Source organism: Lutra lutra, chromosome 14 (genome assembly GCF_902655055.1).
Source record: "Lutra lutra chromosome 14, mLutLut1.2, whole genome shotgun sequence".
Classification (NCBI taxonomy): Eukaryota; Metazoa; Chordata; class Mammalia; order Carnivora; family Mustelidae; genus Lutra; species Lutra lutra.
Window position 1 is genome coordinate 62,679,063 of NC_062291.1, and position 12,401 is coordinate 62,691,463.

The 12,401-nt window shown below is 46.1% G+C and overlaps 1 protein-coding gene across 4 annotated transcripts in view; it reads left to right on the forward strand.

The window, feature by feature from the left end:
* The window catches only part of WBP1L (WW domain binding protein 1 like), a 60,977-nt gene that overhangs the window by 10,643 nt on the left and 37,933 nt on the right, over window positions 1-12,401 (forward strand). Inside the window, exon 1 of one of the 4 annotated variants that reach the window (XM_047702603.1) lies at window positions 11,803-12,024. The exons of 2 other annotated variants lie outside the window; for them this stretch is intronic. Coding sequence is in view for 1 of the 2 variants with exons in the window: in XM_047702604.1 (XP_047558560.1) it covers window positions 11,998-12,024 (27 nt within the window). In the remaining variant the exon portion in view is untranslated. Of the gene's footprint in view, window positions 1-11,802; window positions 12,025-12,401 lie in introns of those variants that run through there. One more of the 4 variants, XM_047702604.1, reaches the window with a different exon arrangement.

Here is a 12,401-nt window from a genome sequence, read left to right on the forward strand (position 1 = left end):
ATGGGACAGTAGCTCCCAGCTTATAGGGTTATTGTGTGGTTTGAGTTATTGTAAGGATTAATTGAGTTAGTACTCACAAAGCACTTAGAGCAGTGCCCACCACATAGTAATTACTTGGTTAATGTTAGCCTGTGTAATTATCTGGGTTTTTTTTAAAGCTTTGGGGAAGCCTTGAGGCTTCCTTATTGCTTGACTGATCCTAGATCTGTTTCCAGTGGAAGAATTTAAGGTGTATTTTAGTGAGCTTCTAGTCCAGAAGTCATGTGACTTACTTTTCGTATTACCAGCCTTGACAGTCTGATGGGGGTGTTTTTCCAGCTATTGTTTTCTTTTTTTTTTTTTTTTTAAAGATTTTATTTATTTATTTGACAGAGAGAAATCACAAGTAGGCAGAGAGGCAGGCAGAGAGAGAGGAGGAAGCAGGCTCCCTGCTGAGCAGAAAGCCCGATGTGGGGCTCGAACCCAGGACCTGGGATCATGACCTGAGCCGAAGGCAGCGGCTTAACCCACTGAGCCACCCAGGCTCCCCGCAGCTATTGTTTTCTAATAATAAAGTATGAAATTGTTTATTTTCAGAGCAGGTAATTTAGAATGTATACAGTTATCCTGATCTGTACATCACCGTGCCCTCTTGAGTGAGGAAGAGAGGGGTTATCATCAGCAAAGTAGTTGTGTCGTGTCTTGGGTGTGGGAGTTGCGGCTGGACGTCCATTCTGACCGCAGTGCTAGACCACAGGCAGGTCTGTCCACTCTCGGCACATAGCGTTCTGTGCCGAGGTGTACTGTACTTCCTGTTCTGAGGGGAGGTTGGTTTCTGAGGCTTTTTTAAAAAAATAATGATAGCTTTATTGAGATACAGTTCACACACCATAAAATTCACCCTTGTTAGAGCGTACGATTCTCTGGTTTTTAGCATGTTCACAAGATTGGGCCACTGTCACCCCTATCTATTCCAGAACATTTTTGTCACCCCAGAAAGCAACCCTATATCAATTAGTAGTTCCCTTCCTGAGCCCCCTGAACCCCATTGCCTGTCAACCACTCATCTACTTTCTGCTACTCTGAATTTTCCCGTTCTGAACACTTCATGTAAATAGAATCATAACACTGTGTGGTGTTTTGTGATTGGCTTCTTTCACTTAGCGGGATGTTTCCAGCAGGTGTCAGCACTTTTTCCCTTTCCGTTCATATTCTTCTGTATGGGTAGAACGCATTTTATTCGATGGGTCAGCTCATAGACATTTCGGCTGTTACCACTTTGGGATGATTAGGAATAATGCTCTGAACGTCGGTAGACAAGTATTTGTGTGGACATGTGTGTTTATTTTTCTTAGGCTGTGCCTCGAAGTAGAATTGCTGTTCCTGTGCTAACTCTCTGTCTGCTTTTTTTCAGGAATTGCCGGACTGTTTTCCCAAGTGGTTGTACCATGTCATGTCCCCCACTGGCAATTACGAGGGGTCCAATTTCTCTACATCCTCTCCAACACCTGTTGTCTGTCTTTTTTATCGTGACCATCCTAACGTGTGTGAAGTAGGATCTCATTGTAGTTTTGATTTGCATTTCCCTAATGACTACCGATTTTGAACATCTCATGCTCTTAGTGGCCATTCGTGTATCTTCTTTAGAGAAATGTCTGTTCCAATTCTTTGCCCATTTTAAAGTCCTTTGTCTGACTAAAGGGACAGAAGTGTTCTCATGGAGTCCCAGTGAGGGACTGCCCAGAGGATTTTTCCCCTTTCAACTAGACTCTACTGGGGCTCTGGCCTTCTCCCTTGTTACCATCTCTCCTCATGACCCTGGAGCCCCAGTTGCTTAACTGCTCTGTATTGGCCGGTTCCTTCTATCAGCATCACCCAGAGATGGCTTTGACGCAGCCATTTCTGCGATAAGAGGCCCATGTGGTCAAAGAAAGCTGCTGTCTCTCTCCGGGACGCACGATGCGTGTGCTTTCTAGGAAAGCCTCTGAGGAGTCTCACGTTAAGAAGCCTTTATGAGTCCTTTATCAGATAAATGATTATCAAATATTTTTCCCTCTCGGTGGTTTTTGTTTTGTTTTGTTTTCGATGGTGCCCTTTGAAGCACAATTGTTTTTCATTTGGGGGAATGTCCCATTTTTCTGTTTTTTTCCTTCTGTTACTTGAGCTTTGGTGTTCCTTAGTTCCTTCAAGGGCTCTGTACAGCTTAATATTACTTTGGGTCAAGAGCAGACATTATTAGGAATAGAATCCTTTAAATATCTTTATTCTGGAAAGTTTCAGCATGTATAAAAATAAGGAGAATGGTGTAACGAGCCCCCAGGTCCCCAGCACCCAACTTCAGCAATTTATTGTCATGGTCTGTCTTAGTCTGGCTGTACCCACTTTGGCTTCCATTCATGCCCAGTGACATTACTTTGAAGAAGGCTGCAGAATTCCTATCATTTCAACCATGAATAGTTCTGTTTGAATCTCTAAAAGATAAAAGGATTTTGTTCCTCAGCATCACCACCATACCGTACCACACCCTAAAAAAAGGGACAGTTTTTTGCATGTGAAAGTTAAGTTAGATCCAAAGGTAGAAATACCATTGGCAAAATGCAGCTACGCTATGACATTTCTTCAGCTTTCATAAGTAATTAACCCTAAGTGTGTCACTACTTTAAAAAAAAGTTGCTCCCCAAGAACACCCCTCAGTCCCATGAAGGCCAGAGGCACCCTTCCAACTACAGCTTTCTCTTTCACTTGACCATGTCTGGTGGTGGAGTTTCAATCCCGGCACCCCCCAACTTTCTTTGTCATCTTGGCTATCCCTTTGGATATCCCTTTCCAACCACTCCCCAGTGTATAAGGTGAAAGATTAACTTGGGACTTTTGCCCTCAATTTCTAGCACAGGGAGAATTTGGGGGGAAATCCTACTCTTATCTGAGATTGCACAAATGTTCAGAGAAAAGTGCGAAAATGAGAAGCATATTTTGTCCTCTTTCACCTCTCCAGGGGTGTCGGCTGCGTGTCGCCATCCTGTGCCTGGCTGACTATGTTTGCCCTCAAGGTACAGTACGGGGTGGGGGGTCACAGCAGATGAACAAAGCTGCTGAGGGAGAAATGGAACCTAGAATTTGGAGGCTGACAGACACCGTAGAGATAATGATGCCATGAGCAGATGTTCAGTCAGAAAGAAAGGCTGTGCTGTTTGAAATGTAGGAGATTTGGGGTTGAACAGGCTTTTTAACTGTGAGATGACTCAGAGGCTTCCCCGGAAAGCACACGCGTCGTGAAGCTCCAATAGAGATGACAGTCTTTTTTGACCACATGGGCCTCATACCACAGAAATGGCTGCCTCAGAGTTGTCTCTGGGCAATGCTGATAGAAGGAACCAGCCAACTCAGAGAAGTTCAGCAGCTGGTGTGGGGTCCTGAGGATAGGTGGTAGCACGGGAGAATGCCAGCGCCCCAGGCGCGTCTAATGTGTGTCACTCACTGGGGTTCCATGGGAAGACCTCTGTCCCTTCAGTCAGAAATCCTAAATCTGGTCCAGGCCGCTGTACATTTTTGGATGTTAGCTATATTTTCTGGCAAGTGGGGATAGGAAAAACTTCTAGCCCTGTCACCAGCTGATACAAGGAGCAACTAACACGGATGTGAAAGGAGTTTATAAACCTTGAGTTCTGCAAGGATGATGATTTATTGTCTTGCTGCTTAGCTCTACCTTTCTGCAATACTGAGCACACCTTGCCCAGAATGTGGATCTTGGATAGAATGGAAGGCTTTGGAACAGTGGATATAAGTGCAAAGATACGAGTACCTGATAATTTTTTTCAGGGAGGCCCAATGGCTTGCATTGACTTCCCTTCTTGCCATGACGTGCTGGGGGATGCTTTCTTAAAGACACTTTTAGCTTTTTTCTCCCTAAGCTTCAGGCCTGTATTATAGCATATCTCTGCCTACTTCTTCTGCTTTGCTCTAGTGCTTCATGATTTGGGCTCTGGGCTGGGGTGGTTTTGAAGTAAAGTTTACCTACTGCTGTCTTCTGTGTTGCCCCACTTTCTGTGGCCTGGGAGTATGGGGTTCAGGTGTGGCCTGTAGTTGGACATTATATGACAAAGGGAACAGAGGATTCATCTGCTATGAAACCTTCTCCAGTTCCACCACCCTTTGTCATCGTTTTACTTGGGGGTGTGGATGTGTGTGTTCCAGAAGCTTTTCCACCCCTTACAACTTATGGGAGGGATAAATTGTCTTAATGTTTCCTTCTGGTGCTTTTGACCATGAGCTCTTAGACCTGGAATACCTTGGTTATCAAATAGCCAAAAGAAGGAGGAGGTAATATTTGATTTTACATAAGATCCAGGAAATGAGGGAAGATACGGTGCCAGGAGCTGCATTTCCAGCTAGACCTTATTAAGTTTCACAATCCTTTATGTGAAAAAAGAAAAAAAGGTAACTTCTAGGTGGTGCTTAATGGAGTGAGTTAGTTGGTGTCTGGCGACAGATCTAGGAGCAGCTTCATCCTAGTCCCCATAATCGAAAAACTAATGGGGTTAGATCACATCTCAGTTCTACCTTGAGTATGGGAACTTTGCTTCTGAGATGGCTTAGATGCTTTAAATTCCTTGGCAGAGAAATTACAGGTGTACAGATAATGGGGTCACACATAGGGCTTCCCAGTAATATCCATGTACTCTCCCTATCTCTTAGTTGTTTATTGGGTTTCTGTGGCCACGAAAATGTCTCCCTTGCTACTGTCTGGGGATTCAGCTGTATTAGCTTCCCTTTTACAGTCATATGTCTTTTACCTTTTTTTTTTTGACAGAGAGAGAAAGAGAGCAGGAGAGGGAGAAGCAGGCTTCCTGTCGAGGAGGGAGCCCGATGTGGGGCTCGATCCCAGAACCCTGGGATCATGACCTGAGCTGAAGGCAGACGCTTAACTAACTGAGCCACCCAGTCTCTTTATCCTTTATCCTTTATCCTTTTTTATCTATCTCTTTATCCTTTTTTGAGGGCCTCCTTTGTGCAAGGCATTGCTTGGTAAGGTGAGGGACACAAGTGAAAGTTAAACATCTTGCCCTTAAGCTGATTCTACTTTCGAAGAGTTAGGCCTGAGAAGAAATCATTTTGCTGAGTTTATGAGCACGTAAATGAGTGGGTGGTTTTTCCTATAGAAGCACAACCAAGATGGTCTCTCTCTGGACAGGGTGCATAATTGCTCCTAAAACCTTGCCTGGGTGGCTCAATGGGTTAAAGCCTCTGCCTTCAGCTCAGATCAAGCCCCGCATTGGGCTCTCTGCTCGGTGGGAAGCCTGCTTCCTCCCCTCTCTCTCTCTGTCTGCCTCTCTGCCTACTTGTGATCTCTGTCAAATAAATAAATAAAATCTTTAAAACAAAACAAAACAAACAAACAAACAAAAACCTTGTGGCCAGAGGGCCTGGAGCTGCTTCCAGGGACTCAGAGTTGAGGTGCTTTTAATAAAATGACCTTGTTAACCCTTACTACTGGCCTGCCACCCCTGTCCCCGAGCTGCCACCTGAAGCGTCTCTCCTTGTCTTGCTCGAGTTAAAATAAGAGGGAGAGATGAAATCAGATTCAGTGGAGACCTTGAAGACTAATTTTCCTAACGGAGTTAGTGCTCTTTCCGGGTTATATCGCAGTGTGTTTCATGTACTGGGCGTGACCCGTGTCCCCCCTTTTGTTCTTATTCCAAGCTTCAGTTTACAGAGCAGCTTGGAGGAAGATGTGAAAAGTGTCAGGGGACAGCCCTGAGTTGAGCTTGCTGATTGTCATGTCATTCTTGGCTCCTTGCTGGTTTGGTGGTGGTGGTGGGGTGGTTTGAATTGTTTTCACGGCAGGAAAAAAAACAAACCTGGCATTTCAGTACAAAAACAAATAAGGCTGCTGTTGTACTTGATAAAGATAGAGTTGCAGATTGGTGGCAGCCCATTAACTCAGGGACAGCCCACTGTCCACGCTGAGTTTCAGAGACCCCTGCACTCTCTGGAGCAGGCAATAAATGTCCATCCCAGAAGCTAATAAATATTTGTGGAGTGATTGATTGTCAACACAGAAAGATTTTTCTTGTTAGGGGGCAGGAAAGCTAGGAACCTCAGGGAGCTGTCCTTAAGCTGGTTTCACCTTCTACTACGTGTGTGTGTGTGTGTGTGTGTGTGTGTGTGTGTGTGTGTGTGTTCTCTTTTTCTCCGACAAGACAGCTGGGTGAGACTCTGCATAAAGGAATTTTCTTGAGTTTTCATCATCACCCTCTGCTACTTTTATTTCTCTCTGTTTAAAAGACCTTTGAAAGAGGTATTCCCCCCCCCCCCCCCCGCCCCACCCAGAGTGTAACAAGGGCAATTCCAAGATGTAAAGAAGCAAAAAGAGAGCCTAGGATACTAAGTAATAATACTTAGTTTATATATATATATATATATATATATATATATTTAGTAAGATACTAAGTAATAATCCTTAGATACTAACTAGAAATCCCTGTCCTTGCTATTTGTGGTGCTGCCCTAGTCATCAGAAAGAACAAATGTGCTGGTCAGAGGTACTCCGTGTGTGAGACTCCTGCCTCCTCCTCCAACTTGTCTGTGCCCCGTCTCGTGTCTTTCTCAGCCCCACGTGTCCTTGTCTCCATGCTTTGGGCTCTGCTTGGCTCTGCCTACCATGCTTATCTTCCTATCCATGTTATTTTAGTACCTGTCTTCTGATGCAGCTTTCTTTGGCCATTCTGTCCCTGACCCAGCTCCCTTCTTTGAGCTCTTAATTGCAGTTACTGTCTCCACACCTCCCCCGACATTTATGACAGAGTGCCTGTGTTCGTTTCTGTACCTGCTGTCTTTTCTTCCTAACTGGGCAATTGAATCAATAAATCCTCCAGGGCAAGCCTTGTTCATCCAGTAGTGATTGAACTCCTCCTCCTCATGCTACAGCCTGGGTGGCTGGATGGGACCGTGACTTTCTGGGTCACAGATGAAGGGGAAGTGACAATTACAATATCGAAGTACCGGGCGCCTGGGTGGCTCAGTGGGTTAAGCCGCTGCCTTCGGCTCAGGTCATGATCTCAGGGTCCTGGGATCGAGGCCCGCATCGGGCTCTCTGCTCGGCAGGGAGCCTGCTTCCCTCTCTCTCTCTCTCTGCCTGCCTCTCTGTCTACTTGTGATCTCTCTCTGTCAAATAAATAAATAAAATCTTTAAAAAAAAAAAAAAACAATATCGAAGTACCATCTCTCTGCATGTCTGAACCATTTTAGAGTCCCACAGGCCTGCTTGAAGTGCTGGGCCCACTGCCTCCTAGGTGTGTGCCCTTGAATGAGTTACCTGACTTCACCAAAGCTCCCACTTCTCACCTGTAAGGACTGAGATGTCAGCATATGTTAGTGTACTCCCTCTCGGAAATATATTGTTTGATGTTTAGCAAGTGATTACATACTACAGTTAAGGGCTGTTTGCCCAGCCGTCTTTCCTGGAAGACTCAATAGTAGGAAAGCAGTCTTAGTTTTTCTGGGTTTTGTTTTTAAGTTCTCTCTACACACGGTGTGGGCCTCAGACTCACAACCCCGAGATCCAGAGTCGTGTGCTTTACCGACTGAGCCAGCCAGGCACCCCTATATCCAAAGACATCCTGCCAGGCACCCCTGTAAGCCCCGTGTGACTTGTAGAACTCCTAGTCCTATTCAGAAACCAGGAAAGGTGTGTTTTCTTGTCCCGGCAGGCTTGCTACACGTCTGCCTTTGTCCAGCCCCAGGACACAGATAAGCTAATATTCTTGGTTTCTGGCAGCTAAGCAGTCTTTAGCATTTCTACTTGGCAAAGTTCTGTGGATCTTTGTTTTGGGTTTGGAATCCTTCCCATGGCATTGCCCAAAATAATTACTCCAGGGTCGTTTCATTGATGCCCGGCCTCACATTCCTGCCATGAAGATGCCTCGGTTTGACTTCTGTGGCAACTCACTTTGGTTTGGGGTTTGAAGTTCATCTGTACTTCTGGGTTTTTGTTGCTGTTGTTGTTTTTTGTTTGTTGGTTGGTTTGGTTTGGTTTGGGGTTTTTTGGTGGTGTTTTTGAGTCCAAACTGGAAGGCATTTAAATGTGCCTGTGGCCAACCTGAGAAAGATAAAAGATCTCTAGTCTTAGACGTTCTGTGTACGCCCAGCAGCCTCTGCTCCAAAGCTCCTGTTAGTAAAAACGGCCTTGGGTCTGGAGATCCTCTCTTATCCTAGAAGCCTGGCAGTTGTCCTTTTCTGACAAAACCCTTTCTTCGCATTCCTTGCTTGTGAAATTAGAAACCCCTGGCCCTCAGCCCTAGTCTCCTTTCAGCCTCACCTTGCTGTGACACAGTGTGGGAACAATTCCCCAGTGACCTGAGATCCAATGCATGGAAGGTCTTCTGTTCCAGCCAGCTCCTTGCGTGGAGACTAGTTGTGTGCTGAGAACGGACGAGAACTTGAGGGCTTTTGCAATCATTTACGTCTTAGAACTCAGGCTCTAAAGTGGGTCAGAATGGGTGTCCTGGGGCCTAAGGGCCTGTCCTCTGTGCTCCGGAATACAACGATCAGAGCCCGTATAAGTGGCAGTCTTTTTTAAAACAGAGTTCTGGGACACTGACCAGGGATGTGCATCTCTGCCCAGTGTTCAGCTGAACCCTCAGTTCTGGTGTTTGCCTCCTTGGTAACTTTTGGTCTAATGTTATGACCCCTGTATTACTGTCAAGGAAAGAGTCTTTGGAGCTAGAGGCTTTATTCCTATCCTTGTTCTCCCACAGCTAGCTGTGTGACCTGGGGCAAACTGTCCATACGCTTCAGTTTCTGCAGCTGAACAGGGGTAATGCCTACATCATGAGTTTGTTGTGGTGTTACGTGCAATGTGGGTTAAACGGAGTTCTTAGCACAGAGTCTGGCTCATTGTCAGTGCTGAAAAAATAACTCTCCCCGCCTCCATCACCGAATTTAAAGATTATAAATGTATAGGGTGCCTCGAAAGATACTGCCAAAAGATTCTTATATCAGCTACAGTGTAAGGATACATTCCATTAGCCAGGAACATATACACTGTTACTGTGTGTCTTCTTAAATAATAAATTATTCAAAATCCAAAGGGTTTCAGCATTACTGTCTTTGGGGGTTTTCTAAACTGAGGAAGAAGGGGCTGGGTCAGTGGAGGGTAGCTTAGACATTGCCTGGGCCCATAGATAGTTGTTAAACTGCAACATTTTGACAACATAATCCTGCTTAATTCTGGTATACTGTGACTTCCTTTTTTTTTTTTTTTTTCCCCTTAATAAGTTGGTGAATTCAGCATTGAATTAAATTCTGCATTGTCAGGCAGATGACTAAAATTGTTTGTAGAAGGATTTGACTTACCTTTGTCTATCATGTATGAGCCTGGGTCACCTATATAAAAGGACCTCTTTTTTTTTTCCCCAGACGAGTAGAAGTTGCTAATGATCATCTTGCCTTTGAAATCCCAAAGCTGACTACTTTGTCACTGGGTTGTGGTCACATGGCAAAAAGTGAACTTGCCCTCCCAAGGATGCCTACATTTTCTAGTTGAGTCTCTTTTTTCTCCTCACTTCCCCCACTCCTCAAGGGGTGGGTGGGAGGGTCAAGGAGATTAGTGAGAAAGCAGCCATTGTCAGCAATCACTTTGTTGGAGTACAGTGGTACTATGCTAGGAGTAATGCATTGAGTTTTAACACTGCCTTGTACACAGGATTTTATAATCTTATAAGATAAAAGTAGACAGCTGCTGATTAGAAACACTGCTTTGAGTTACATCCATAAAAGGATGATGATTCATTAGGGGAAAATCGGGAAGCCTATGATGCAATTTTGATAATTTAGATTGAACTTTTACAAAATTATTTTTGGGTTTCTAGTAATTTCGCTGCAATTCCACTTATTCAGAGATCACTGCTGATGAGTGTTATTCAGAAATGGGGCATGCTTCTGTAGCCCATTGGAGCAAAGGTCCTTGAGCGTTTTGCTCATGGAAGTGTCCCCAGTGCCTAGGACAGTGTCTGGCACACTGTGGGCCTTCAGTAGGTGTGCAGTGAATGAATAAGTACACTTAGGCCATGGGAGTTTCTGCAGAGAATTGCAGGTGCCACTGTGTCTTACTAGGTAAGTTCAGACCAGAGTGGCCCAGGATGGGCTGTGGATGCCCTTTCCTCCAGTTTGGCTGACAGAAGTCATAGTGCTGCATTTTGTGGTGGTCAGCGATTGCCAGGGGACTGAGGAAATGAAAGGAGGGTGTTGAAAGCTGTGCCCTGATACCCAGGCCTGCCTGTCTCCTGCCCTCCTATCTGCTGATTTGGCCTGTGTGTGAGAGTGGTAGCAGGGCATGGGATCGACTCAGTGGCCACGTCTTGAGATCACATATTTGCTGAAGAATGGCCTCCCGCCCCAGAACACCTGCCACAGCAGAAGCCACTGCTCTCTACACATCACTGCTCTCTCCCCTAGCAGTGAGGCTGTGGTTCAAGTTCATTCTTTTCACGAGCCTCGAGGAAATGGCTCAGCTGGCTTGGCTCATTCATTTCCTTGTCAGGAAAGTCAGTGTGACCTTGACCATCAGTGGGAGACCTGCAGCAAGCACATTGTGTGTCTGGCTGGATTCACTAACGATTGAGAAGTACCGTTGGCAAGTCCCCATGCTGTAAGTGTTGTGTGCTGCTAATTTATGGTCTGAGGCGGGGGTGAGAGGTACTAATTTGCAAGAGTCATTTCTGATTTCCCTGGGTGGTGGAGGCCTTCGATGAGTATCACTGGAAGAAAACTGTTGTGGAAAACAAAGAGAAAGATGAGACACACTTGCTTTGAGTGATGGGAAATATAATTAACTTGCAGCCCAAGAATTTATTAGCAGGTAACTTTGGATTTATAAAGGCCTCCAAAAGGAGTCATTTGTGCAAGTGCAAATCCAACCCTGAACCTTTTGTTCTTTGTTCATGTTGTCTTTGAGGGAGGATTCAGGGCCAGGGAGAGAGGCGGGGACCTGCTGTTTAGGGGAGGGTGGCCAGAGGAGAGCTGGCCTACCCCAGACGCCAGCCCCGGGGCCGTTGCTTCTTGGGCAAAGCTTGCTGTTAGCCATCTTCTCCATAAACTGTGCTTGGAGAAGAAAGCATGACGAACCTAGGGTGGTGAACTTTTCAGAAGCAAGAGTTGGTTTAAATATAGATGATCTGCTTTACTGGCAACTTGGAGGCTGCCGTGGGACTTGTTGTACCTTTTGTAAGACAAGTGAGGAAAGATATTGGCACCTGTACACGCACAGTTTGTTTATGAAATATAACTCTGTAGACGCGAGGGCTCCAGAGGTCAGCGTCCGAGGTAGCATGTCCTACCTTAGCTGGGGGAAAGGTGCCTCCAAACCCTCCCTGCTGATTGCCTCAATCGCTGGAGAAATTTGGGACCGCCAGGCTTAACTGTTATTTATGGGAGTGCTGACTCTGGTGGGAGTGGGTGCGGAGAAGTTTCTGTGAAACTGACAAATCACTGGGCTCCATTTCCTTTCCCAAAGAGGAGAGATAATACCTTGGGAGCTCCCGTGGCTAGCCCTTATTCAGAGGACTGTAGCTCTTTTCAGCTTGAGGGATTTGACTCCTGTGCCCCCCACCACCACCCAGCCAGCTCAGAGCTGAGGGGAGCTGAGGGGAGCTGACGTCTCAGGGTCCAGGGCTGCACATCCTCCTCAGTATTCCACAGCAGCTGTCTGGAGTTTTTTCTGCTGTGTCTGAACTGATGTCATTTCCCCCTTGGCAGACAGCTTGGGCTTTGCTGCGTCTGAGATATGTCACGAGAAGGTGGGGGTGGGTCGGAGCCAGGCAGGGGGAGTAGCGAGGACAGCAGGAGGGAGAGCGCCTGCCTGGTCCCAGGACTCTGTTTACTTTCTCTTCTTTGCTCAGGAAGGCGGGTTAACCGGGACCGAGGAACACGCAGGCCCACCTGGGGGAAATGCTCATTCCAAGACCTTAACTTTTCAAAGCCCTTTGTTCCAAACGTTAGTGTGGACGATGCTCTTACAGGATGCCTTTCCTTTTGGGTCTTAGACAGGTAACTGAACGGGTTATCCGTGGGTCGGGTCTGGGCAGGGAAGAAGGGTGGGAGCTTGTTTGTTGTACAACTTACTGCTTGGGGTGGAGGGAACCTTTGAGCAAAATGTCTCGCACGCAGCTAGAGCAGGCCAGCTCCCAGGCAGAAATTTCCAGTCTTCTCTTCTTGTGTGCTAGTTGCTCCTTACTTCCAGGGCCACCGTGTTCTTCTTAACCCGAGACATCCCTGAGGTTTTGGGGCTGTCCATTCTGATTTTTCCATTAGATACCATAAAGCTGTTTCCATAGCCTCACAGAGGAAACAGCCAAGGGGAGAGACTGGGGAGGAGGAGAAGCAGAGGGAGATTCTTGATCCAAACTGCTTTTCCTCTTGCTCCA